This window comes from Delphinus delphis, chromosome 2 (assembly GCF_949987515.2).
Source record: "Delphinus delphis chromosome 2, mDelDel1.2, whole genome shotgun sequence".
Classification (NCBI taxonomy): Eukaryota; Metazoa; Chordata; class Mammalia; order Artiodactyla; family Delphinidae; genus Delphinus; species Delphinus delphis.
In genome coordinates this window covers 2039682-2061614 of record NC_082684.1, presented here as the reverse complement: position 1 = coordinate 2061614, position 21933 = coordinate 2039682, and the positions used below count along the sequence as shown (strand labels likewise).

Genomic DNA, 21933 nt, shown 5'->3' with positions numbered 1-21933 from the left:
GGATGGAGGGAGATTTGTCCCTCTGACCTGGCTAACCCGTTGCTGGTGCCCCCTCTGGGCCTCAGTTTACCCGCCCGTGGAGTGGAAGTTGGACAGATGGGCCCCCACTTCCATGTGAGGTGCTTCTGTGACACGGGGGCGGGACAAGGCACCTGCAGAGGCTAGGACCGTCCCAGCCCGGGGCCCTCGGGGTGACCGGGCAGAGCTTTGAGGGGGCCCGGCACATGCCCAGTGGACGATGCCACTCGTGCCCCCTGCAGGGCAAGATTCAGCTCTGGCCGCCCCTTAGCCACCTCCTCCTCTGCCTCCCCACCTTTCCTCTGGGCACGAAGTGGCCCCCGGAGAGGTATTTGTCCTGAGGAGCTGGGGAACGCTGTGCTTCACGGGCCACAATCTTGCAGATGCGGAATGCAGGCCCAGAGGGCTCCTAAGGAATGGGTTAGCTTGGTGTTTCCCAGGCCGTGCTCCTTGGCACCCCGGCGCCCCGTCGTGGGCGCCCTGCAGAGGGGTCTGGAGGCTGCTGCGGGGGCCTCCCGGGACGGCGGGCCCTCCTTACGCTCCTCTCCTCATGCTTTTCTTTCCTTGCTGCTGTGGCACCTCCATCACGTTTTCTGTTTGCCCCCCCCCATCTGCTGTCCCCGTGTTGTGTCGTGTCGTGTCTTCCCTCCCCCGCCCCCTCGGCTTCTTTGGGCGCGTCCGGGCTCTGCTTCCGGCAGGAACCTGCAGCTCGTGGGCCGGCGGAGCCGAGGCGCGTGCGGGACCCCCGACAGGTCAGTGTGGGGCTCGGCCGGCCGTAGGCAGGCTGGGTGGCCTGCACCGTTGCTGGTGGGGCCGGACGTCCTGGCTGAAGGCAGAGATGCTGGCGTGGGAGCTGGGGTGCTTGGGCCCCGCAGGAGTGGGTGGAGGGCCGTGTGGGGCCGTGACCTCACAGCCCTGTCCCCTGCCATCCAGGCGGCCTTGCTGGCCTGCGTAGCCGGGCCAGCCTGGGCTGCTGGGCCTGGGCCCCGCCTCGGGCCGGTTGGGGCAGTGGGCACCCGGGGTGTTGCGGGGGTGAGCCCTGCCCCGGCCCCCGGGAGCCCCCGGCCGTGCGCTGCTCGCAAGGGGTTGCTCAGCCAGACCCAGGCCAGGCCCTGTGGGTGACGCAGCTTTTAACATCAGTCCTGTCCTCCACCGCTCTGCTCGACAAACGAGTTTAGATCTCTCACGGGGAGCACGTATGTGAAGTGACAGAAAAGGGACTGACGTTTGAGGTGAGGGAGCATCGCACGTCATGTGCGTGTAAGGCCGCAGGGGAAGTGGGCAGCGTCCAGGCTGTCGGGGACCTTGGCTGCCCCGCGTCACTCACATTTGCCTTGAGCTCCACAGCTGCCTGGAGGAGAAGCAGCGTCCGGTTCCCGTTACCCAGGTCCAGGCCTGGCTGACCACCCCCCCTTGTGGAATGTTCCCTGTGATCGGGTGCCCCTCTGCTCCTGCAGCCCCCCCCCTTGCCCTGGGGCACAGGGCCCACCTCCTGGCCGTGAGCTCCGCGTGTCCCTGCCACGCCTTGTGCTCCTGGAGGACAGATTTATTGAACACCTACTATGTGCCAGGCAAGGTGCCATGGATGTGGAGGAGACCGGGCAAGTGGAGAGGCTCCCTCCGGGGCCTCCTGATTCCTGGCATGCACTAGGTGCTCATGCAAGCTTGGGGGATCGGAGAATATGGTGCTGGGTAGTTGAGCCTGGCCTTGTTTCTCTGTGACTTGGCAGCACTACGTAGACTGGGGGAAGCTGGGGGAGGTCTGAGGGCTGGGGGAGGCCAGGGAAGGCACAGGGAGTGGCCTGGAGAAGGAGAGGGCTGGCCGGACTGGGTTCTGAGGGATGCATAGGAGTTCCTGCCCTATAGGCAGATGCGAGGCAGGTGGCAGGGTGTGGTGCGCTAGCACAGTGCCTGGCGAGGGCCTGGACTATTCCAGGTTGGCCCTTCTCTGCCACTGACCTGTCCTTGCAGCCTTGGGGGTGCTGCAGGGGGGCCAGGTGGGGGTGCTTGGCATCCATCCAGCTTAAGGTTTGGGGCTCCCTTTGAACTTCCTTTGCAGACATGTTTTTGCTGTGTCCCTAGGGGGGTTTTGAGAGCTGGTGCTGACCACGGGCTGGGTGGGGTGAGACCCTCTGCCGTGGTGAGGAGGGATGCTGCTGTGAGGTGGCGGGACCTCCTGCCAGAACGTTCCTCCTGGGGCCCATGATGGCTTATTCTGCTGAAGTGCCACCTGACGTGGCTTGTGGCCGTGTCACTTGGGAGACCCCGAGGACGCTAGGCCCCCTGGAGTGTGGCTGCCCCCTGGCTTCCTCACAGGCAGGCTCACCAGACAGGCCCCTGTCCTTTCATCCAGGTACAGAGGACTCCCTGGACAGGGCTCAGGGCCAAGTGAAGCCAGAAGCCCCAGGGACCGGGCTGTGGTGCCTGGGGAGCCTTGGGGAAGGGGATGGGGCTGGGGTGGCCGACGTCCATCCCCCTCCAGGGCCAGGTCTGGCCTGGGGGTCCAGGGCCCGACGCGTGCGCGTAAATGTAATGTACAGTGGCGGGATCTCAAGTCCGCCAGCGCCGTCCTGGGGCGCGCTTAATTACCTTTGTGCTTCGCTGCGAGGCTGTCTCCCTTTCCGGAATTTATTTTAGCTAATGAGTTGGAAATGCCAGAGTAGTATTTCAGGTGATGGGAAGACAATGCATTATCACACGTGGGGCAATTAGCGCTCATGACAAATATTTATTGTGGTTCCTTCTCAGTCGTGCCTCTGGGTGCTCCCAGACAGATGGCCCAGGGGTGAGGGGGTGGTCCCTGTCCATCGGTCCTGACCACTGTGGTCACTGTGTTTGTGGAACTGGAAGGGGGAGGGGCTGGAAAGTCCAGTCCCTGGGCGGGCGTCTGTGCCCGCTTCTGCTCCAGCCACTCCCCAAGCCGGCTGGCCCCATGCGTGCAGGGCCCAGGGAGCTTGCTGGGCTCCGGGGTGCACGGGCCTGCTTCCCCAGCTCCCCGGTGAGGGACGGGTGCCTGTCCCTCATGTGGGCTCCCTGCTTCCCTCCAGGCTGAAGCAGCGGTGGCCGCGGTGGCCGTGGCAGACACGGTCCGGGACGGCCCTCCGTCCGTGGGCCCTGATGGCGCGTCGAAGACGTGGAGCCGCGGCGGGGCCTGCACCACGGCCCTGGTCACCCCAGCCCCAGGCATCCCAGCGGGAGCCTCCACGGGCCCATCAGCCGCAGCCTCCTTCTTCCTCAGGTACGTTCTCCTGGGGCAGGCCCGGGGCCTGGCTTGGGGGCAGCTTGGGCGCGGACAGTGTGAGGGGGCCTGGGGACCTCAGCCTCTGGCCTGGCAGCCTGCGGGCCTTCCCGGGGAGATCTGTGGCCTTGCGCTGCCGGCAGTCGAGCAGAAGGGGAGCTCGCAGCCGTCCTTCCGTCCGTCCGGCCTCTCAGGGCGCCACATCGATGGCAGTGTGAGTGGAGGCCTCTCGCCCTGGGGGTGGGGTACAGCCAAGGACAGGGTTCGAACTCTGCCGCTCCGAGCTGTGCAACCCTGGGCAGGTCACGTAACCTCTCTGTGCCTCAGTTTCCTCAGAGGTGCAGCGAGCTGATGTCTGTGAGGCCCTGAGAGGACGCTGGCCCAGCGAGAGGACGCTCAGCCGTGGGTGGTGGATGTCCTCGGGCGGCCCTGAGCCAGGGCCGGCGGGAGGGGGAGGGTGGCCGTGGAGGGGAGGCAGATGAGGCAGGTCTCAGGGCAGCTGTTCCTGCAGTCGGGGAGCACAGGGGTGGAACGGGCCCGGGGGAGCATCCCTGGGTGACCGAGGAGGCTGTCCTGGGCGCCGGCTGTACCCACACCCCACCTACCGGGCTCCCCCTCCTGGGGGGCTGCTGGCACACCCCCTCACGGCTCTGCTGTCAGATCTGGCTCCACCGGCAGCAGGAACCAGGTGGGTCCCCGCCCCAGCCCCGAGCTCCAGTGCGCAGGGCCGACCGGGCCGTCCGCGTCCCCGGGATGCCTTGCGTGGCCCCGCAGACACCAGGTCCTGGGCCGTCGGTTAGCGTGGACGAGGCCTGGCAGGCCGGGGCGCTGCGTCAGCAAGGTGCAGGGTGCGGGGGAGTGGTGTGTGGGAGCAGGGGGTCCCTTCTCCCACTTGTGCGCCCCCCGGCGATGCCCTTGGGTTCCGAGCTTCCCCCTGTGGCGTGGGGAACGCAGGATGTGCCGGTGGTAATGAGCGGTGATGGCTGGCCCGGCACGGGTCACTGTCCCATTAGCAGCCCCTGCGGGCGCTAATCTGATCCCCTGATCCCAGGAGCCTGCGCCGCGTCAGCTTGGCCCAGTGGCGGGCACACGGTGGGGTGTTGGGGGGCGCCAGGCTGGTGAGCACAGCATCGTGGCCCTGTGCGGGCTCACCACCCCAGCTAGGTGCAGAGAGCCCGGCTGGGACTCTGGCTACGGGGCAGGTGGGGCCTGCCTGGAGGGCCCGGGAGCCCTGTGGAGGGGACGAGAGGGGCAAAGCGGGCCTCGGGAGGTGTCCTGGCCCGGGTAGGCTCTGCCCCTGGGCTTTGGGCAGCGGCCGCGCTCCATCAGGCCATGCTTGCTGGGGGATTTCAAGCCTGAGACCCTCTGAGGACGAAGACCAGCTCTGGGGGTCTGGGGGCCACACTGGCTCCTTAGCAGCCTAGGGCCCGCAGGAGGGGTGCGCCTTTTGTCTCCAGCTGAGCTAGGCTGCCTCCACTGACCTTGGGAAGTTACCATAGAAACAAGCACTGGGGGCTGGTTTACATGGCATGGGGCGGGGGTGGGGTGGGGGGGACACTGCCGGCTGCCATTACTTCCAGCCTGTTGGATCCCCCAGTCACAGCGGCTTCCGGAGGGTCCTGGGCCACGTTGTGGGGTGGGTGTTCCTGATGGGAACACCGTCTCCAGCTCGTGCCTGATTTGGGCCCGAGACCCTCTGCCCTTTGGGGCTGTGGCACCCTTCACTGTTGGGGTGAGGGGGGTGCTCTCAGCTGTATGTGCCCTTCTTTGCTTTGTGGGGCTGTGGCTCAGAGGGGAAAGGGGCTTGTCCAGAGTCCCCAAAGACCAGGAGCTGCTGGACCCCGGGGGGCCTCGGGCACGAGCTGAGCGCGTGTTCCGTGCTCCCACCTGCATCCCTCACTGGGCATCTGGGGGGCAAAGCTGACACCCAGCCCATGCCCTGCCCCTCGGAAGTTTCTGGTAGTCGGGGTGGGGTCTGTCAGCCTTTGACAGCAGCACGGAGCCTTTGAAGGAGCCGAGCAGTGTCGCAGGACACAGACTTTGAGGGTTGAGTAGGAGTCCGGTGTTTGCCAAGTGGAGACGGGATAGGGTGGGGTCAGGATCTGGGTTCTCCACCGGCCCTGAGCACTCCCTGCGGGCATGCTAGCCGCGGGCCTTCCCGACCACCTCCGAGCCCCTCACCCTGCTGTGGGCAAGCCAAGGTGGGGGTGATTCTGTGGGTGGCTTGGTGCCCAGGGTCTTGTTACAGGGCGTAGGGCACAGGGGTGAGGCCCGGCGCCCTGCACGCCTCAGCTGGGCTGGGTGGGTCGCTCGGGCATTGCAGCCACAGCTGTGACCGAGAGCTCAGCGTGCCAGCCCCCACCAGAGTCCTGAAAAGGCCGGGCCGCCAGTAATTACATTTTCTCCGGAGGCTCTGGTGACCTTGACTCCCCCTTCCCGAGTCCTCGGGACGCTGTGTGATGTCCCCGTCCTTCCTGTCTCTGCAGCCTCTCCTCCCCCGAGATGCGTCCGTTAGCGCTCTCTCCTACCCGCGCTTCTGGGCCTCTCCGGGGCTCACCTCCTGGACCCCTGAATCTAGATGGCGTGGGAAGAACTGCTGGGGGGTCTTCTGGGCAGGTGCAGGGCAGGGCGAGTGGTGGGTTCCTTCGGCGACAGGAGCCCCCTGCACTCGTAGGCACCCCCGCCGCCCCATTGCAGCCTCAGCGGAGCCCCCTTCCCCACGTCAGCCCGGGTGCCCAGGCCACGGAATGTCAGCCCGGGTGCCCAGGCCACGGAACGTCAGGTGTGGCACCTGGCAGAGGCCCAGAACCAGAGCGGGTGCTGCCCGGAGGTGCATGGGCAGGAGGGCCCCGCGGAGAGGTGTCCGTCACCGGCAGGGTGCGTGAGGCAGCTTCGTAGCCGCAGCGTAAAGTTCCCAGGTGATGTGCAAAATGCAAGCGGGCCATGGCAGGGAGCAGCGGTCCAGGTCAGGGCTGCTAGGACCTTGGGCCTCGGCCTCGGAGGCGTAGGCCCCCTTAGCAGGCAGCTCTGAGGGGGGGATGCAGGCGTGGGGCGTGGCATGTGGCATGTGGCTTGGTCCGCCGGCCTCCAGGCGGCCCAGGCAGGAAGCCCTGGGTTGGCCGTAACTGACCCCCACACACATCCAAACAGGCCTGTGTGTCTCCTCAGGGTGATTAAGGACCTCACCGTCAAGGCCAACTGCCTGTGAAATTACCTTCTTGTTTGGAAGAGGCAATTTTTCTTTGTAAAAAGGCAAATATTTTCTTTTCTGTTTATGTGAATTAATGACCCGGGCCAGTGAGCCTGGGGAAAGGCCTCTGGGATTAGGTGAGAGGGCTGGGGGCTCAGAGGGAGGTTGGAGGAGCTCGGTCCCTCCCTCATTCATGAGTTCACTCCCTCCCTCCTTCCCTCCCTCCGGGCCCCATCCTGAGCTTCCCTGTGTTCTAGGCCTGGGCTTGGCAAACCCCTGCCCTCCAGAGCCCCCACCTGATGGGACACAGCCGTGTGAACCTGTGGCTCAGGGCGTGGAATGGTTCCCGTGGTAGCAGCAGGCACAGGGTTTGGGGAAGCCCAGTGTGGGGGCATCAGGGAAGGCTTCCCGGGGGAGGTGTCCTCTGAGGACGAGGAGAGCTGTGCGTGCAGGTGAAGTTCCTGCTTTTCCAAGTCTCCTCTCTAGAGCCAGACCACTCAGACGTGCCCACCCGCCCCCTGCAGGTTCTGCCTTGAGCACCCCGCACCCCAACCCTGCTCCCCAACAATGCAGTGGGTGTTCGGGGTCCTGAGTGTGGTGCCTGTGTGTTCTCTTAGCCTCTGTGAAGCCTGGTATCACTTCCTCCCCCACCCTCACTGCCTGGAAACCAGGTCTGTGCACCCAGAAGGCTGGGACCCTCCCGAGACCACCCCCAGGCCGTGTGAGCTGAGGTGCAGTTGCTCAGTGGCTGACGGGCTCGTCCCGGTTTTGAAGGGAGCTGGATTTCATCACAGGAGACAGTGCTGTCCCGAGGCCTCTGAGTCATGCCCAGTGAGGCAAGCCTGTAAGAACAGAGAGCTGGAGGGCTGGGCAGGCTGGGCACAGCTTCTCAGCTCCCAGCCCCGCGGGGGCTGACCCAGGGCCAGGGAGGGAGGAGGGGGTGCCCCGAGTTAGGTCAGACCACGGGGCAGAGACGCCCAGCCAGTACCGTTCCAGCCTCGTGGGGCTGGCGGGACTTCAGATGGCTCCGGGCCCAGCCTCTGTCCAGGCGAGACCTGGGCGTGTCCAGCGGGGAAGGACGCCTCCCTGTGCTCTGCTGCTGGGACCTGAGGGTGACGGAGGGGGCTGAGGTCTGTGCTGGACACCCTGGTTCCTGAGAGGGTCACAGAGGGTGCAGAGCCGTCTGTGGCCTTGAGCAGCAGGCAGAGCACTGCCTTCTGGTGTGGCCTCTGCAGCCCGATGTCCTGTCTCCCCCAGCGCCTTACCCGTTCTCCTGGCCTTCACGTCCCCTTGAGCCTTGGGGGGTTCAGGGTGGCCCCACCCCAGCCTCGGGGACCCTGGGTGGCCCTGCCCGACCTAGGGAGGAGCAGGGAGCCAGCTGTGACAGGAGCGGGGGACACACCTCGGCCGTGGTGGTCTGCTGACCTGTCCAGTCTCCTCGAGGGCCCAGCCGGTGCCTCCCAGGACAGGCTGGTGCCGGGCAGTTCCTGTGCTGCCCTTCCCCCACGTCTTGGGGACTTCTGTTCAGGCGGTTTTGGGTTTAGGGCACATGCGCTCAGGCAGGAATCGGGGCCGCGTCTCCGGCTGAGGGCCCCGGCCCGAGTTGTCCGGGCAGCTTGTGGGTTCCGCTCACAGGCCCCCGCCCCCGCCAGGCGTGCACCGGCCGCCCCACTGAGTTACGAAGGGTCCGCCCCGCACCGTAGATTACTTTTATTTTCCTTGATGACACCTCGCTAGGAGGAAAGCCGTCCCTGGGGTCTCTTAAAAGACAGCTCCTATGAAAGATGAGAGGAGTTAAGCAAAATGCTGGTAGCTGCTCCGAGTGGGAGGCGGGCTGGGGGCCGTGTGCCCAGAGGGTGCAGGCCCTCCTGTCGGGCCCCTTTGAGGGGCACAGGTGAGACTCAGGGGCCTGGGGGCTTTGGGAGAAGGAGGGCGGGTGCAGCAGGACCGGGAGAGGGGCAGCTGGGCGGGGCGGCGGGGGGCTGCCTGCAGGCCTGGTGGGCAGCTTCTTTCAGCCCTGAGTTGGCCCTACTCTGACCTCCAGCCCATTTCGCCGGGAAGGCGGGCGGGGTGGGGGGGCTGACGGAGGCCTGGGCCATCTGGAACCAGGGCCACCTGGACCCAGGCCCGTCTGTGTCACCTGTGCTGGGTGCCTTGAATGCATTCGCTCCTCAGGGCTATACACGAGGGTCTCTGGTGGTCATGTCATCCCATGTTAGAGATGGGGAAATCGAGGCACAGAGAGGCTAAGTCACCACGTGTGGGTCACACAGCCTGTGAGTGGCTGATCCCAGCATGTGCCGTCCCGCCCCAGCTGCTGAGTTGGGGACTTGGGGCGGCAGAGGGTGGGGGGAAGGGGATGCCCTCAGTGCGGGGTGTGGAGGGGGGCCGGGGTCCCGTGTCTGCCTGGGGCCTCTGTCGCCTGGCCTGTACTGGCAGGGCTGCCAGGGGCTGGACATGGTGGCCCCAGCCCCGGGGGCCCCTGCTTGGCTCGGGGGGAATGACCTGTGGCCGTGTAGCCGCATTTAGGGTGGGGCGGGTGGCAGGACAGCTCTGAGGACCCGCACCCGCCTCTCCTCCCTTCCCCCCCCTCCCCACGCCGCCCGCCCCTGCCCTCTCCACCCCTCCCCTCCCCAGGGCTGCCCAGAAGCTCAGCCTGGCCTCCAAGCGCAAGAAGCCCCGCCCGCCGCCGGCCCCCGCTGCCCGCGGAGCCGCCACCTACCCCACGGACTTCAGTGGGGCCCTGCAGCTGTGGCCGCCGCCTGTGCCCCCCTGCCTGCTCAGGGCCGCCTCCAAGGCCAAGCACAACCCCAGCAGTGTCGGAAAGGTAGGCCCTGCCCTGACTTGGGGGTGACCCTGGGGGGTGGCACGAGGCTGGGGTGTCTGGGCAGCTGCGGGATGGGGTGCGGGAGGTGGAGGGGATGCTTCCTTCTCCTGGGCTGGACCAGGCTGGTGAGTGTACAGATGGGGCGACGGAGGCCCAGGCCCACCGTGACGGCTCCAGGTGGTGGCAGGGAGCCTGGCAGACTGTGGTGGGCCTCCAGGGAGTGGGTGGGAGGGTCCCAGGGGCACGGGCTGGTCTCAGTGTGGGGCGGGACGGCCAGGGCTTCCCGGACTCAGGGGTGGGGTCTGGCCCCAAGAGCCCCCTTGCCTCGTCTTTGTTGGTGTGCTGCCCTCAGGGGGTCCGGGGGGCAGGGGTGGGACCCCTCAGCTATCCAGAGTCCCGGCAAAGCCCAGCCGCAGCCTGACCTGAGAAGTGGGGGAGCAGTTGAGTCAGGACGTCCCAGCTTCAGGTGGGGGCGCAGGCCCGGAGTGGAGAAGGCCTCGCCCGGTCGCAGGCTGGCTGCCCCCTGGCTCCTGTGGCCTTTGGCTTCAGGTGGGGACGCAGGCCCCGAGTGGAGAAGGCCTCGCCCGGTCGCAGGCTGGCTGCCCTCTGGCTCCTGTGGCCTTTGGCTGAGACGGTTTCTGTCCTGGTCCCATCTGGGCTGCCCGTGACGGCCCCCCAGGTCTGGGTCGGCTGCCTGTGCGGCTCTGCGTGCGTGCATTAGTGGGGGATTCTGTGCCTCTGGCGGCACAGCGGGGTGGGGCCTGTCACCAGGGCCACACGGCTCTGGGGTGAGGACAGGACCCCAACCCTGAGCGTGCACCCCATCGCGTTTCCCTGGCCTTCTGCCCGCTCTGCCCCTCCCCGAGAGTGGCGGCTGCCCACCGGGCACTGGGTCCGGCCTTTCCAGTGCCCAGAGGCCCAACCCCTGCAGAGCTGGGGGGGCGGGTTCCACGCACCCCTGGACTCAGTCTGTCCTGCCGCCTAGGACACGCCCCAGGGGGCTTCTGCTCCTAGTGACGGGTCTGCAGAGGGGTCTGAGGCATCTGCAGGGGTCACCCTGCCCGGGCCCGAGCTGCTCCCCAGGCCCCCACCCCACCCTCCCCCTGGCCCTCCTGCTGTAGCCTCTGTGCTCGGCCTCCCGGAGGTCAGTCCCCGTGTCCGGACGTCCAGGAAGCCTTCCCTCACCCCATCACCACCACGCCCTGAGACGGAGGTAGACGTGTCCCCCGGGAGCTTGCTGAAGTGGGGAATCTGGGCCCTGCTTGGGCGGTGGGAGTGCCGGGGCCAGAGGGAGGACACCGCGAGCTGGTCGTGGGGAGGGGGCTCTAAGCAGCTCTGGGCCTGGTCACTCGGCCCGTCTGGGGTGGGTGCTGGGTGGCTGGAGGGTTGGGGGGGCTCGTGGTGCGGACCCTGCTTTCTTACCGCCGCCGTGTTACTTGGGGCTCCAGCAGGCCTCCCCGTCCCCCTGGGGCCAGGCCCCCCACCCAAGTATTCCAGGGCAGGGGCTCCTCCCCTCTCTCCGGCAGACCACCGCTGTGCCCTGGTCCCCTGCGGCAGGGAGCCCGTGGCCGCCCGTCCTGGTCCTCTCACCGTGCCCCCAGAGCCCCCTCCCCAGCTCCCTGGATGTTATTTGCATGAAGAGCACATAGTTAGAAATGCCTCCTGAAAGGCATTTAATATTGTCAGAGGAAAGAAAGTTAGATTACACTCGATTCCTGACATTAATGTACCACTTAAGGTAATTCATCATCGTGCGGTATTAAAGGAGACAGCCCCTCCCCCCAGGGCTGCCTGGGCCGTCTCTCAGGAGTGGAAGCCCCTTTTTATGCAAAATGTATTTTTTCCCTACCTAGCTGCTATTCAGCGGGGCTCTGCAATATCTGAACATTTAGGGGGGAGACGTGCTTGTGTGGCGCAAAGACCCTGTCATTTCCCCGCGGTAATGAAAGGATTCTCGCAGACAGTGACCCAGGCATTTAGCTGGGATGGTGGCGCGTGGCGTGGGGCTGGCGCACGCGATGTCCCCTCCCCGCCGGGAACGCTCTCCAATCCGCAGAACCCATTTGGCTCCTGAAGCGGCCAGGAGTTCACGCTGAAAAAAAATTGCCCAAAATTACTGGGAAATGCACGTTTTCATCTGCTTGGCAGTGGCGTTTGGAAATGAAATAGTTTTGTTCATGTCGTCGGGGAATAAGAGAATCGATTCTCGGCTAATGGAGCCCAGGTTCGGAGGAGCTCAATAGAAAAGTATGTCTTTCCGCGTCTCCCCGGAGGACCCCCTCTCCTTACGGCGGCGCGAGTTTGCATGTCAATTTGCCACATGCCGAAGGGACGGAGATGGGGCCTCGTGCGAACTACCCACGGTAAACCAATTTCGCCGGAGTTATGTATCTGTCAGTTACAATTAAACCCGTGAAAAATATTGGCTCTGAGATGAGGCTGGTAATTTGATTTACACTGTACTGGAGAAATCAGAGATTTCACCGGAGAGCGGAGGGCGGTGTCCTCCAGCGGAAACCGGAGTCTGGTGCCTTCTCCTGGGAGGGGCCCCCCCCAGGGTGGCTTGCCCTGTCAGCACTCAGCCCCCCTTGGCCACACCCAAGATGCGCGGCCCAGGGTGTTTGTTCTCCACGCGGGTTTGGGGGTGTTTGCAGTGTCACTTGTTCTGGGCTCCTGCATCTTGGTTCCTGGCTTCCCTCCCCTCTGAGCTTTCTGTTCCCTTGAGGGCCTTGGGGCTGGTAGTCAGCCCCAGGAGCTGGCATGAACGTGGGTAGGGAGCACGGGCAAGCCTTGTATCTGCTTTTGTGTTCGGGGGACTCACAGTGGCAGAGGCTGCCTGGTGGCCTGTTGGGCCCTGAGCTGAGCCGAGCCCTGTCCAGCTCTGCTCTGTCCCCACCCCGGGCCCCCACCCCAGCCTTTGTCTCTCCACCATCTCCCCTGGCCTGGGGATTCAGGATTCCCGTGTCCTCTGGGATCATCCCGCCCTCTTCCTTCTGGGTTCTGTGCCAGTGGGATTGCCTCTGGTGTCCTGCTGACCCGGAGTCCTGCCACAGGTGTCCGAGGGGTTTGAGTCTCCCCAGGTGTCCTTGGGGTTCCGAGCGGCTCTGGGGTCAGAAGCACCAGATCCCGTTTCTCCCCGAGGGCACCGCAGGCGTCAGGCCCGTCCCCCTCCGCGTGTTTGTCCGTCCTTCACTCCACACACTCCTGCCCACCCACCGCCTGAGGTGCAGACACGGGAGGATGTGCCCAGGGCTCTGAAGGCCTCTGGCTTGGGGCTGGGAGCTGGGAGGAAGGGCTCCCTGGAGGAGGTGAGGCTGGACAGACACGTGGGGGGCCGGGGTGTGGGGCACTTGTCCCTCCGCTCAGCAGGGAGGCAGCTGCTCGTGCGGCCCGCGCGCCCCTCGCCTGCCTGGCCGCGGCGCACGGCTGTCTTTCCTCGGGGCTGCACCTTGCTGTGCGTGGAGCCCGAGGTCGGGAGCTGGGGGCTGTGGGGAGGCCCCGGCTGTGAGGCAGCCCCTGTCCTCCGCATCAGGGGTGGAGGACACGCCTTCGGAGGAGCGTGCGTGGGGCTCTGAGGGGACCCTGTGGGCGGGGCCGGGGCCTGTGCCTTCCTGTCTGGTTGGGCCGGGTCTTGCCGCCCCGATCTGCTTGCCCCTCTCTCTCCGCCCTCAGATTTGGGGTTTGGGATTTCAGGAGACCCCCTGGCAGGCTGTGTGACACGGGTGAGACGGTCGACCTCTCTGAGCGTGTTCCCTCCCCCTTCTGAAGCCTGTGCGGGCCCGGGGGTGGGTCGCCATGGCGGCTGGTCCAGCGGGGAGCTGGCGGGCCTGGGGTGGGCCTGTGTGGGGTGACCCTGCTCTCAGAGGCCTGCCTTTGGGTTCAGCGAGTCAGCGAGAGGGTGCGGAGGAGCCCCAGATCGAGGTGGGGTGCGCTCTGGGTCCCGTCCTCGTCCTTCTGTCTCTCTGCTCGCTGGGGCAGCTGGAGTCTGCTCCCTCTGTCCTGCCCTCCCTCCGCCCTGTGCCCCCCGCGCTGTGCTGACGCGCTCTGTTCCCGGCCAGCCTCTCCTCTCGCTGGCCCTCGTTTTCTCCCTGCATGGCTGACCTCATGTGGGAGGCGCTCTGGCCCGGAGCTGGGGTGCCGGCGCCGCGTTCCTGCGGCGGGGACCCCACGCCGGGGCCTGGCCCACTGTCCTGACTCGCGTGAAGCCCCTCCTGCCGTGTACTTAGCAGCTGCTCAGATGCCCGCCCTGCCCACCTCCCCAGGTGAAGGTCATGCTGCGGATCTGGCCTGCGCAGGGGGCCCAGCGCTTGGCCGAGTCCTCGTCCTTCCTGAAGGTGGACCCGAGGAAGAAGCAGGTGACCCTCTATGACCCGGCCACGGGGCCCCCAGGCTGTGCGGGCCCCCGACACGCCACCACGGCTGCCGTTCCCAAGATGTTTGCCTTCGATGCCGTCTTCCCCCAGGACTCGGAGCAGGTGAGGGTGACAGTGGCGGCCTCGGGTGGGGGCGGGGCCTTCTCGTGCAGAGCCGGGGCTGGGCGGGGGTGGGGGGGGTGGGGAGGCCGGCTGTGTTTCCCCTTCCTCGCTGGCCTCCCAGCCCTCGTGGTGTGTCCACCCAGCTCCTGGCCTGGTTCTCAGGCCAAGTTTTTCAGAGCCCATGCCGCATGGAAGCTTTCCGAGTGGTGCTTTGTTTCCCAGAGATGCTCCTCCACGTGTCCCGTGTGTGCCGTGCGTGCGTGCAGCATGGTGTGTGCCCGGCGTGGCCGCAAGGGCACTGTGACTTCTGTGTGTGTGCGTGCGTGCACACTGCGTGTGCCTGTCAGCTGTGTCTGGCTGGTTCATGCTGTGAGTGTGTGTGTGTCCATGTCCGGTCCGTGTGTGTCTTGTGTCCACGTGGCGATTTTTGTGTCCTTGGTCTTGGGCGCCCTCCCGGCCACCTCGTGGACTCACTGTCTGTACGTGATGAGACAGAAGTGGCGGGAGGCCGGTGGCTGCCTGACTCTGTGCCTCTCCCCCAGGCCGAGGTCTGCTCGGGGACAGTGGCCGACGTGCTTCAGTCGGTGGTCAGTGGGGCCGATGGCTGCATTTTCTCCTTTGGCCACGTGAGCCTTGGTAAATGCCCCTTACCATCCCCTCTCTGCAGTCGCTGGGCGCCATTTCTGGGTGGGGTGGGGGGTGGGCATATCCCATATGGGCAGCAGGTGGGCACCTGGGGCGGGGGGCTGTGGAGAGGAAGCTGAAACCCTGTAGCCCTAGAAGGTAGAGCCGTGGAGTGGGTCGGAAGAGGCCCCCGGGGTCTCAGCGGCCCCAGGTTGGCCTGAGGGCCCCGGGCGGGGCCAGGGAAGCAGCTGCCGGGTCTGCTGGGCTCTGAGGGCTTGTCACGCTGGCCCCAGGCAAGTCGTACACCATGATCGGGAAGGACAGCTCGCCCCAGAGCCTGGGCATCGCGCCCTGCGCCATCTCCTGGCTCTTCAGACTCATTGACGAGCGCAAGGAGAGGGTGGGCGCCCGCTTCTCCGTCCGCGTCTCGGCCGTGGAGGTGTGCGGCCGGGACCAGAGCCTGCGGGACCTGCTGGCCGAGGTGGCCTCCAGCAGCCTGCAGGACGCCCAGTCCCCGGGGGTGTACCTGCGGGAGGACCCCGTCTGCGGGGCACAGGTACGCCGAGGCCGCCGCGCGGGGAGCAGGGTCGCGGGCTTGGGGGCCGCGTGGGGGTGGCGGCTCGGCCCCGAGCCACTCAGGCGCCATCCCCGCTGTCCCTCTGTCTGCAGCTCCAGAACCAGAGCGAGCTGCGGGCGCCCACGGCTGAGAAGGCGGCCTTCTACCTGGACGCGGCACTGGCTGCGCGCAGTGCCAGCCAGGCCGGCGGTGGCGAGGGCGCCCTGGGCGGCTCGCACGTGCTCTTCACGCTGCACGTGTACCAGTACCGTGTGGAGAAGTGCGGCAGGGGCGGAAGTAGGTGGCCGTGGCGCCTGCGTGGTGTGGGTCCGGCCGCCCTCCCTCTCGGCAGGACTGTCCCGGGTGTGGGCTGCAGGGCAGAGTCTGGGTGCCCTGCGGCCGAGCCGTCACCCTCCTGCCCTGTGGTTTCAGTGTCTGGAGGCCGCAGCCGCCTGCACCTCATCGACTTCGGCAGCTGTGAGGGGGCGCCTGGCAGGGGTGGGGAGGCCCCCGGGGGCCCGCCACATCTGTCCTTGTCGGCTTTGGGCAGCGTCATCTTGGCCCTGGTCAGTGGAGCCAAGCACGTGCCCTACAGGTGAGTGGTGGGCTCCTGGCCGGGGCCCTGGGGACCCAGCCCAGCCCAGCCCACGTCAGGCGTGTCCAGCTTGTCTGTGGTCCCTGAGCCCCTCAGTTCTTTGCTCCTCCATCACCTGACGGGCCTTGCTGCCCGAGGGCTGGGTGGGGGGGTCCTGGCGCCCAGGGCGTGGGGAACAGAGGTCGGGGTCAGCCCTGACCCCGAGGCTCCAGGCCTGGCCCTGGTCCAGCGAGAGGCCCTGCGGCAGCCCACGCGCCCAGCCTCCCACCCGGCATCCCTCCTGGGCCCTCAGCCCCTGCCCCCCGCCCCTCCCCGGCCCCCAGGGAGCACAGGCTCACCATGCTGCTGCGGGAGACCCTGGCCACCGCCAGCTGCCGCACCACCATGATCGCCCACGTCTCCGATGCGCCCGCCCGCCACGCCGAGACGCTCAGCACCGTGCAGCTGGCCGCCCACCTCCACCGCCTGCGCAGGAAGAAGGTCAAGGTTGGCTCCGCCTCCCGCCTGCCCCTCCCTCTCCCCAGGGCCCCTGCCTGCATGGTGGGGGTGCCGGGCCCCGCGTCCTGGGGTCACAGGGCTGTGCCCACACGGCCTTGCCCAGAGGCGGCGGGGCCCAGGCTCGAGGTCGCCCCAAGCAGAACCGGACCTGCTTGCGCTGGGGGCTGTGGTTGTCTGGCCTCTATCTGCCTGGCCCAGGGGTAGGTGTGTGCTCAGGGCAGCCTGGTGGGATTTCCGTGGCCTGTACCCCTCCCAGGCCTGGTCCAGCAGGGCACGCCCCAGGCAGCCCTCCGTCGGGCCGGAGGGTGGAGTTAGGGGCGCCCCGGGGTGCGCTGGGTCTGACTCCGGGGTTTGCACTTACGCGCCATGTGCTGAGGGCACGTGTTCTCACCCCCCTGTGACTCGGCTGAGCGCTTCCTTGGAAGTGGCTGAGGAGGTCCGGTTACGCTCGCGGCCTGAGGCCTCTCGTGCCGGCCCAGTGCTCGATGGGACACGGTCGGTGGCTGCGCTGTCACTTCCTTCACTGGAGCGTGGTGTGTGCGGCTGGGGTGCGGGGGAAGGGGGGGCAGGCGGGGAGGCCGCTCAGGTGGGCCTGCTCTGTTCCCAGTACGCGTCCAGCTCCTCGGGTGGGGACAGCTCCTGCGAGGAAGGCCGTGCCCGCCGCCCCCCGCACCTGCGACCCTTCCACCCGCGCTCTGCAGCCCCAGACCCCGCCCGCCTGGCCCCCAGCTCGCCCGGCGACCCCGACTACTCATCCAGTAGCGAGCAGTCCTGCGACACCGTCATCTACGTGGGGCCGGGGGGGGCGGCGCTGTCGGACCGCGAGCTCACGGACAGCGAGGGCCCCCCCGACTTTGTGCCCATCATCCCCGCACTGAGCCGCCGCCAGCCCTTCCGGGGCCCGCGTGACGCTGACCACTTCCGCTGCAGCACCTTCGCGGAGCTGCAGGAGCGGCTGGAGTGCATCCACGGCAGCGAGGGCCCCCCAGGAGGCCTGGGTGGCACCAGCGGAGCCCAGGCTAGCCCGGCCCGCGGGGGCAGGAAGCCCTCGCTGCCCGAGGCCGCGGCCCCCAGGAAAGCCGTGGGCTCCCCACTGGCCGCCAGCACGCCTCGCGGCAGCCCCGGCCCAGATACCCACCGGGGTGCCCCAGAGCCCTCCAAGGCTGGTGGTGACCAGAGAGAGGACGGCAGTGCCAGACCCGAGCTGCCTGTGCCGGATAAGGCCACGGGGGGCAGAGGCAGGAGGCCGCTGCCCAGCCCGGCCCCCCCACTGCCTCGGCAGCTGGAAGCTGGCGGGGCCCCAGAGGAGCCTGGGGGAGCCGACGGTGTGGGTGTGGTACGGACACCCCCCGTGGGCATGAGCGGGCAGGAGGGCTGCCCCCGCCCCTCCGCACGCGGCCAGTGTCTGGAGCGGGGCCTGCTGACCACCACGGTGACCTTGCAGCAGCCCGTGGAGCTCAACGGCGAGGACGAGCTGGTGTTCACACTGGTGGAGGAGCTGTCCCTGGGGGGGCTGGCCGGCCCCGGGCGCCCCTCCAGCCTGGCCAGCCTCAGCAGCGACTGCTCCCTGCAGGCCCTGGCCTCGGGTTCGAGGCCCGTCAGCATCATCAGCAGCATTAACGACGAGTTCGACGCGTACACCTCGCAGGCGCCCGGTGGGGCCCCGGACGGGGCGGCCGAGGCTGGCGGCAGCCACGGCTCCTCCGTCAGCTCGTGGCTCAGCGAGGTCAGCGTGTGCACGGCCGACAGCCTCGGCCCCGCCCCGCGGCCTCCCTCGCGGGCCAGCCCAGACCCCTTCAGCCCCGGCTCGCCAGCGGGGCCTGAGCCTCTGGGCTCCCCGATCCTGGATGGCTCCTTGGAGGGCAGCAGCTTTCAGTTCTCAGAGCAGGACAGACTGGACAGTCCCGGCCCCGCCCAGAGTCCTCGTCCCACGGAGGAGGCCACGGCAGCTGCCAGCCGACCTGGCCGGGAGCCCCACGCTGCGTCCCCACGGCGGGCCGCCCCAGCACCAACCATCCACTCCAGCCTTCCCCGCAGACCGAGGACTACCTCAGCGGCCGGTCGTGTGGGCTGCCCCCGCCTGGCCCCGGGCCCGCCTGGCCCCGGAGGCCTCTTCGAGGACCCTTGGCTTCTCCGGGCGGACGAATGTGGCCTGCTGCCCCTGACCTCTGCCAGCAGGGCCCCCGGCCTGGCCCCGATGCTGGCTTGTGCCCGGAGGGTGGTGGACGGCTGTGAGGTGGGCAGGGCAGCGCACAGGCCAGAGGCCGTGGCTCAGATCCCACCGCTGCGGAGGGGAGCCACCACGCTGGGTGTGACCACGCCCTCCACATCCTTCGGGGACGCCTCGGCCGAGGCAGCGGCCTGCCTGGGCAGCCCAAAGGCCACGTCCAGCAGCAAGAAGAGTGTGGCCTCCAAAGGGGACCTCTGCCCGCGGCCTGGCGGGGGGGCGGCCCCCCCGGCCCCGCCGGTGCGCAAGTCCAGCCTGGAGCACAAGAACAGCCCGGCGCCGGCCCCTCCCCAGGCCGGGAGCCTGGCTTGGGCCGGGGCTGCCACCTGCCTCCGAGGGGAGGGGGAGGCCAGGCCTGGCGGCCGGGCCGACCACTCCATCCCCAGGGCCACATCCAGCCTGAAGGCCCGGGCTGGCAAGGCAGAGGCAGGGTGCCGTCCTGCCACTCACGGGTCTCTGGAGCGGTGCGAGGAGGGCCTGGCGCACGGCAGCAGCAAGGCCAGGGAAGGCCCCGGGAGGCCGGCCCGGGCCGTGCCTAGGTTGGGTGTGCCGCCTGCCAGCCCCACGCCTGGGCCCGCCCCTGCCGGTAGGAGCAGCCCGGCCAAGGGCGTGGGGGCCCCCAAGCCCCCCACCAGCGGGGGCAAGGGCCGCAGCCCGGCGGCAGGCGGGTCCAGGGCTCTGGGTGCTTCGGTGAAGCCGCTGGCTCCTGTGGCGGGCAGGACCCCTGGGGGCCCAGTGACGGGCCCCAGGGTCGCCCCGCGAGCGGTGCCTTGCGTTGGGGCCAAGGCCAGCCGGGGCACCATCATGGGCACCAAGCAGGCACTCCGGGCCGCCCACAGCCGTGTCAATGAGCTGGCGGCCGGCGGAGGCCATGGCCGAAGTGGCCCCTTGTGGGGCTCGGCTGACTCGGACAGCGGCAACGACAGCGGTGTGAACGTGTCCGAGGAGCGGCCGCCCGCGGGCCCGGTGCTGCCCTCCCCGTACAGCAAGGTGACGGCCCCGCGGCGGCCGCAGCGCTACAGCAGCGGCCACGGCAGCGACAACAGCAGCGTGCTGAGCGGGGAGCTGCCGCCCGCCATGGGCCGCACGGCCCTCTTCTACCACAGCGGCGGCAGCAGCGGCTACGAGAGCATGATGCGCGACAGCGAGGCCACCGGCAGCGCCTCCTCGGCCCCTGACTCAATGAGCGACAGTGGGGCCGCATCCCCGGGCGCCCGCTCCCGCAGCCTCAAGTCCCCCAAGAAGAGGGCCACAGGTGGGTGTGGCCCAGCCCCTGCAGGGCCCCACCTTCGCAGATCCCAGTGTAGGCGGCCCTTGACAGTTTCACAGACGTGCCTGGGGCTGTTCAGGCTGTAGGTGTGCTCAGCCCCTACCAACTGTAGACGCACCCAGCGTGCGCCCTTCTCCGGTCCCTACGCTGCCTCTGAGGCTGGTCCCCATGCCCTCAGAGCGGGCTGGCAGGGGTGGGCCCACACGGGGCACCCTGCTGAGGCGTGGGGAGCCGGGAGAGGACTTGGGTCTGGGGCTCCAAGCCTGGTGTTCCCCCCCCGCCGGGGCTGGTGCCCAGCTGCCTGGGAGCCCCCTGCTGTGCTGTTCCTGCCTCCAGCCCCTGGCCCTTCTGTCTCTGGGGACCTGGGGAGTGGGGGCCTGTTGCTCATGCTGTGTGTGGCTGAGGGGTTTGGCCACTGGCTGCTGTCCTCCGGGAGGGCGGGGGAGGCACGCCGTGGCTGAAGGTGGGCTGGGAAAGCAGGAGGCCGGCGTGGGGAGCAGGGAGGGGTGTGCTGGGAGATGTGGCTGGTGCCGCAAGCATGGGCCTGGCTTGGGAGCCTGTCCGGAGGCGGTGCGGTAGAGACGGTTGCCATCAGGAAGCAGCGTGGCCCCTTAGGCCGTCGGAGGGCTGCCTCCAGGGCTGGCGGGTGTGACCCTGAGGCTGCTGTCTAGCGGGGAGGGTGTGGCCGTCCCAGGCCGGCGGGGGAGGGGCTGGGGGACAGGAGCCCATCTCTCCCACCGGGCAGGCAGGGGCAGCCGGGTTTCCGGCCGGCGCAGGCTGAGCATGTCAGGATTGGGAGGGCCCCCGTGGGCTCTGCCTGTCAGAACCGCAGCCAGGTGCCCCTCTTGGTCCTGGGCTGAGGGCTGGGGTCCGGCCTCTGCTCACCCAGCGCCCGGCTCTCTGTTGCAGGTCTGCAGCGGCGACGGCTGATCCCGGCCCCGCTGCCCGATGCTGCTGCCCTGGGCCGCAAGCCCAGCCTCCCCGGCCAGTGGGTGGACCTGCCACTGCCCCTGGCTGGCTCGCTGAAGGAGCCCTTTGAGATCAAGGTGTACGAGATTGATGACGTGGAGCGCCTGCAGCGGCACTGCCTGCCCCCGAGGGAGGACCCGGCCGAGGTCGGGGCTGGGGCAGTCCGGGGGCAGGCGGTCCTGGGAGGGCAGGGTGGGCCCCTGGGCTGTGGCAGGGCAGCCCACTGACCTCATCTTGCCCTCTTGTCCACAGCCCTCCCAGAATGCAGAGAAGGTAGGAAAGGCCCCGCTCGCCCCTGAACCCCTGGCATCTCCCGGTGGCCCTTGTGGGCCGAGTGGGGGGCTGGAGGGGTCCTGAGGCCACCGCTCTCGTGCCCTGGAGTTACGCCGGGGTGTGGGCGTGCTTCCCACCGCCGTGCCCGCTCGTCCTGGGCCCGGGTTCCAGACAGGCACGGGCTGCTTTGGGAGCACGTGGCGTGAGCTCCCTCGGGCAGGAGGGGCCCAGGTCCTACCCCCTGCCTGCCTTTGAGGCCCTGCTGTTTGCCTGCTCGGGCCCGGGGGGTGGAGCGAGGCTCACGGAGCCCCTGGGAGCAGGCCGTCCTCCGTGCCTGAGCCCACCCGCCGCCGTCCCCGCCGCCCAGGGCCCGGTGTGCGTCAGTGCGAAGTTGCGGCTGGCCGAGCGTCGGCAGCAGCGGCTGCAGGAGGTGTGGGCCAAGCGTGAGGCGCTCCGCGAGGAGCTGGCTGAGACCCAGGGCCGGCTGATGGTGGAGCCCGGCCGCTGGCTGGAGCAGTGTGAGTCTCCCCGCTCATCCCCCCACACCCCGGGAGGCGCAGGTGCAGGACCCCAGGCTCTGCGCCCCACCTGCGCCCCCAGTCCAGCCACTTCACCCCGTCCCAGGTGGGGACCCAGAGGCTGGGAGGGTGAGAAGCATTTCCTGGGCCTTGCGGGGACCCCGGCCTGACCAGCGGTCTGCCGTCCATCCCTAGTCGAGGTGGACCCGGAGCTGGAGCCCGAGTCGGCCGAGTACCTGGCGGCCCTGGAGCGCGCCACGGCCGCCCTGGAGCAGTGCGTGAACCTGTGCAAGGCCCGCGTCATGATGGTCACCTGCTTCGACATCAGCGTCGCCGCCGCCACCGCTGCCCCGGGGCCGCAGGAGGTGGACGTCTGAGGCTGGGCACTGGGACACGGGGGAGGGGGTGGGGGTGTCGGGGGCTCGAGGACGGGACGTGGGACGGAGCGAGGATGTGGCGGGGGTTGGAGGGACGAGGATGCGGAGGGTCCAGTGGGGACCCGCGGGTCTTGGAGGCGATGGAGCGTGAGGCAGGGGAGGGGCCGGCCGAGCACGTGGACGGAGGAGCGAGTGAGCAGGACACGGGAAGACTATCGCCCCCAGACAGCAACGCAAGTGCCTTTAACCTTGGACTGGATTTCTCTCCTTTTCGCGTT

The 21933-nt window shown here is 68.2% G+C and overlaps 1 protein-coding gene across 1 annotated transcript in view; it reads left to right on the top strand.

Moving 5' to 3' along the window:
* The window catches only part of KIF26A (kinesin family member 26A), a 37828-nt gene extending 16166 nt beyond the window's left edge, over positions 1-21662 (top strand). The window contains exons 4-16 of the mRNA XM_060003835.1: positions 3066-3256; positions 9084-9273; positions 13536-13748; positions 14291-14384; positions 14666-14928; positions 15042-15225; positions 15361-15523; positions 15847-16009; positions 16629-19503; positions 20428-20633; positions 20740-20760; positions 21128-21278; positions 21474-21662. Of these exons, the coding sequence (XP_059859818.1) occupies positions 3066-3256; positions 9084-9273; positions 13536-13748; positions 14291-14384; positions 14666-14928; positions 15042-15225; positions 15361-15523; positions 15847-16009; positions 16629-19503; positions 20428-20633; positions 20740-20760; positions 21128-21278; positions 21474-21655 (4896 nt within the window). The 3' untranslated portion in view covers positions 21656-21662. The remainder of the gene's footprint in view (positions 1-3065; positions 3257-9083; positions 9274-13535; positions 13749-14290; positions 14385-14665; positions 14929-15041; positions 15226-15360; positions 15524-15846; positions 16010-16628; positions 19504-20427; positions 20634-20739; positions 20761-21127; positions 21279-21473) is intronic.
* The last annotated feature ends 271 nt before the right edge of the window (positions 21663-21933 follow it).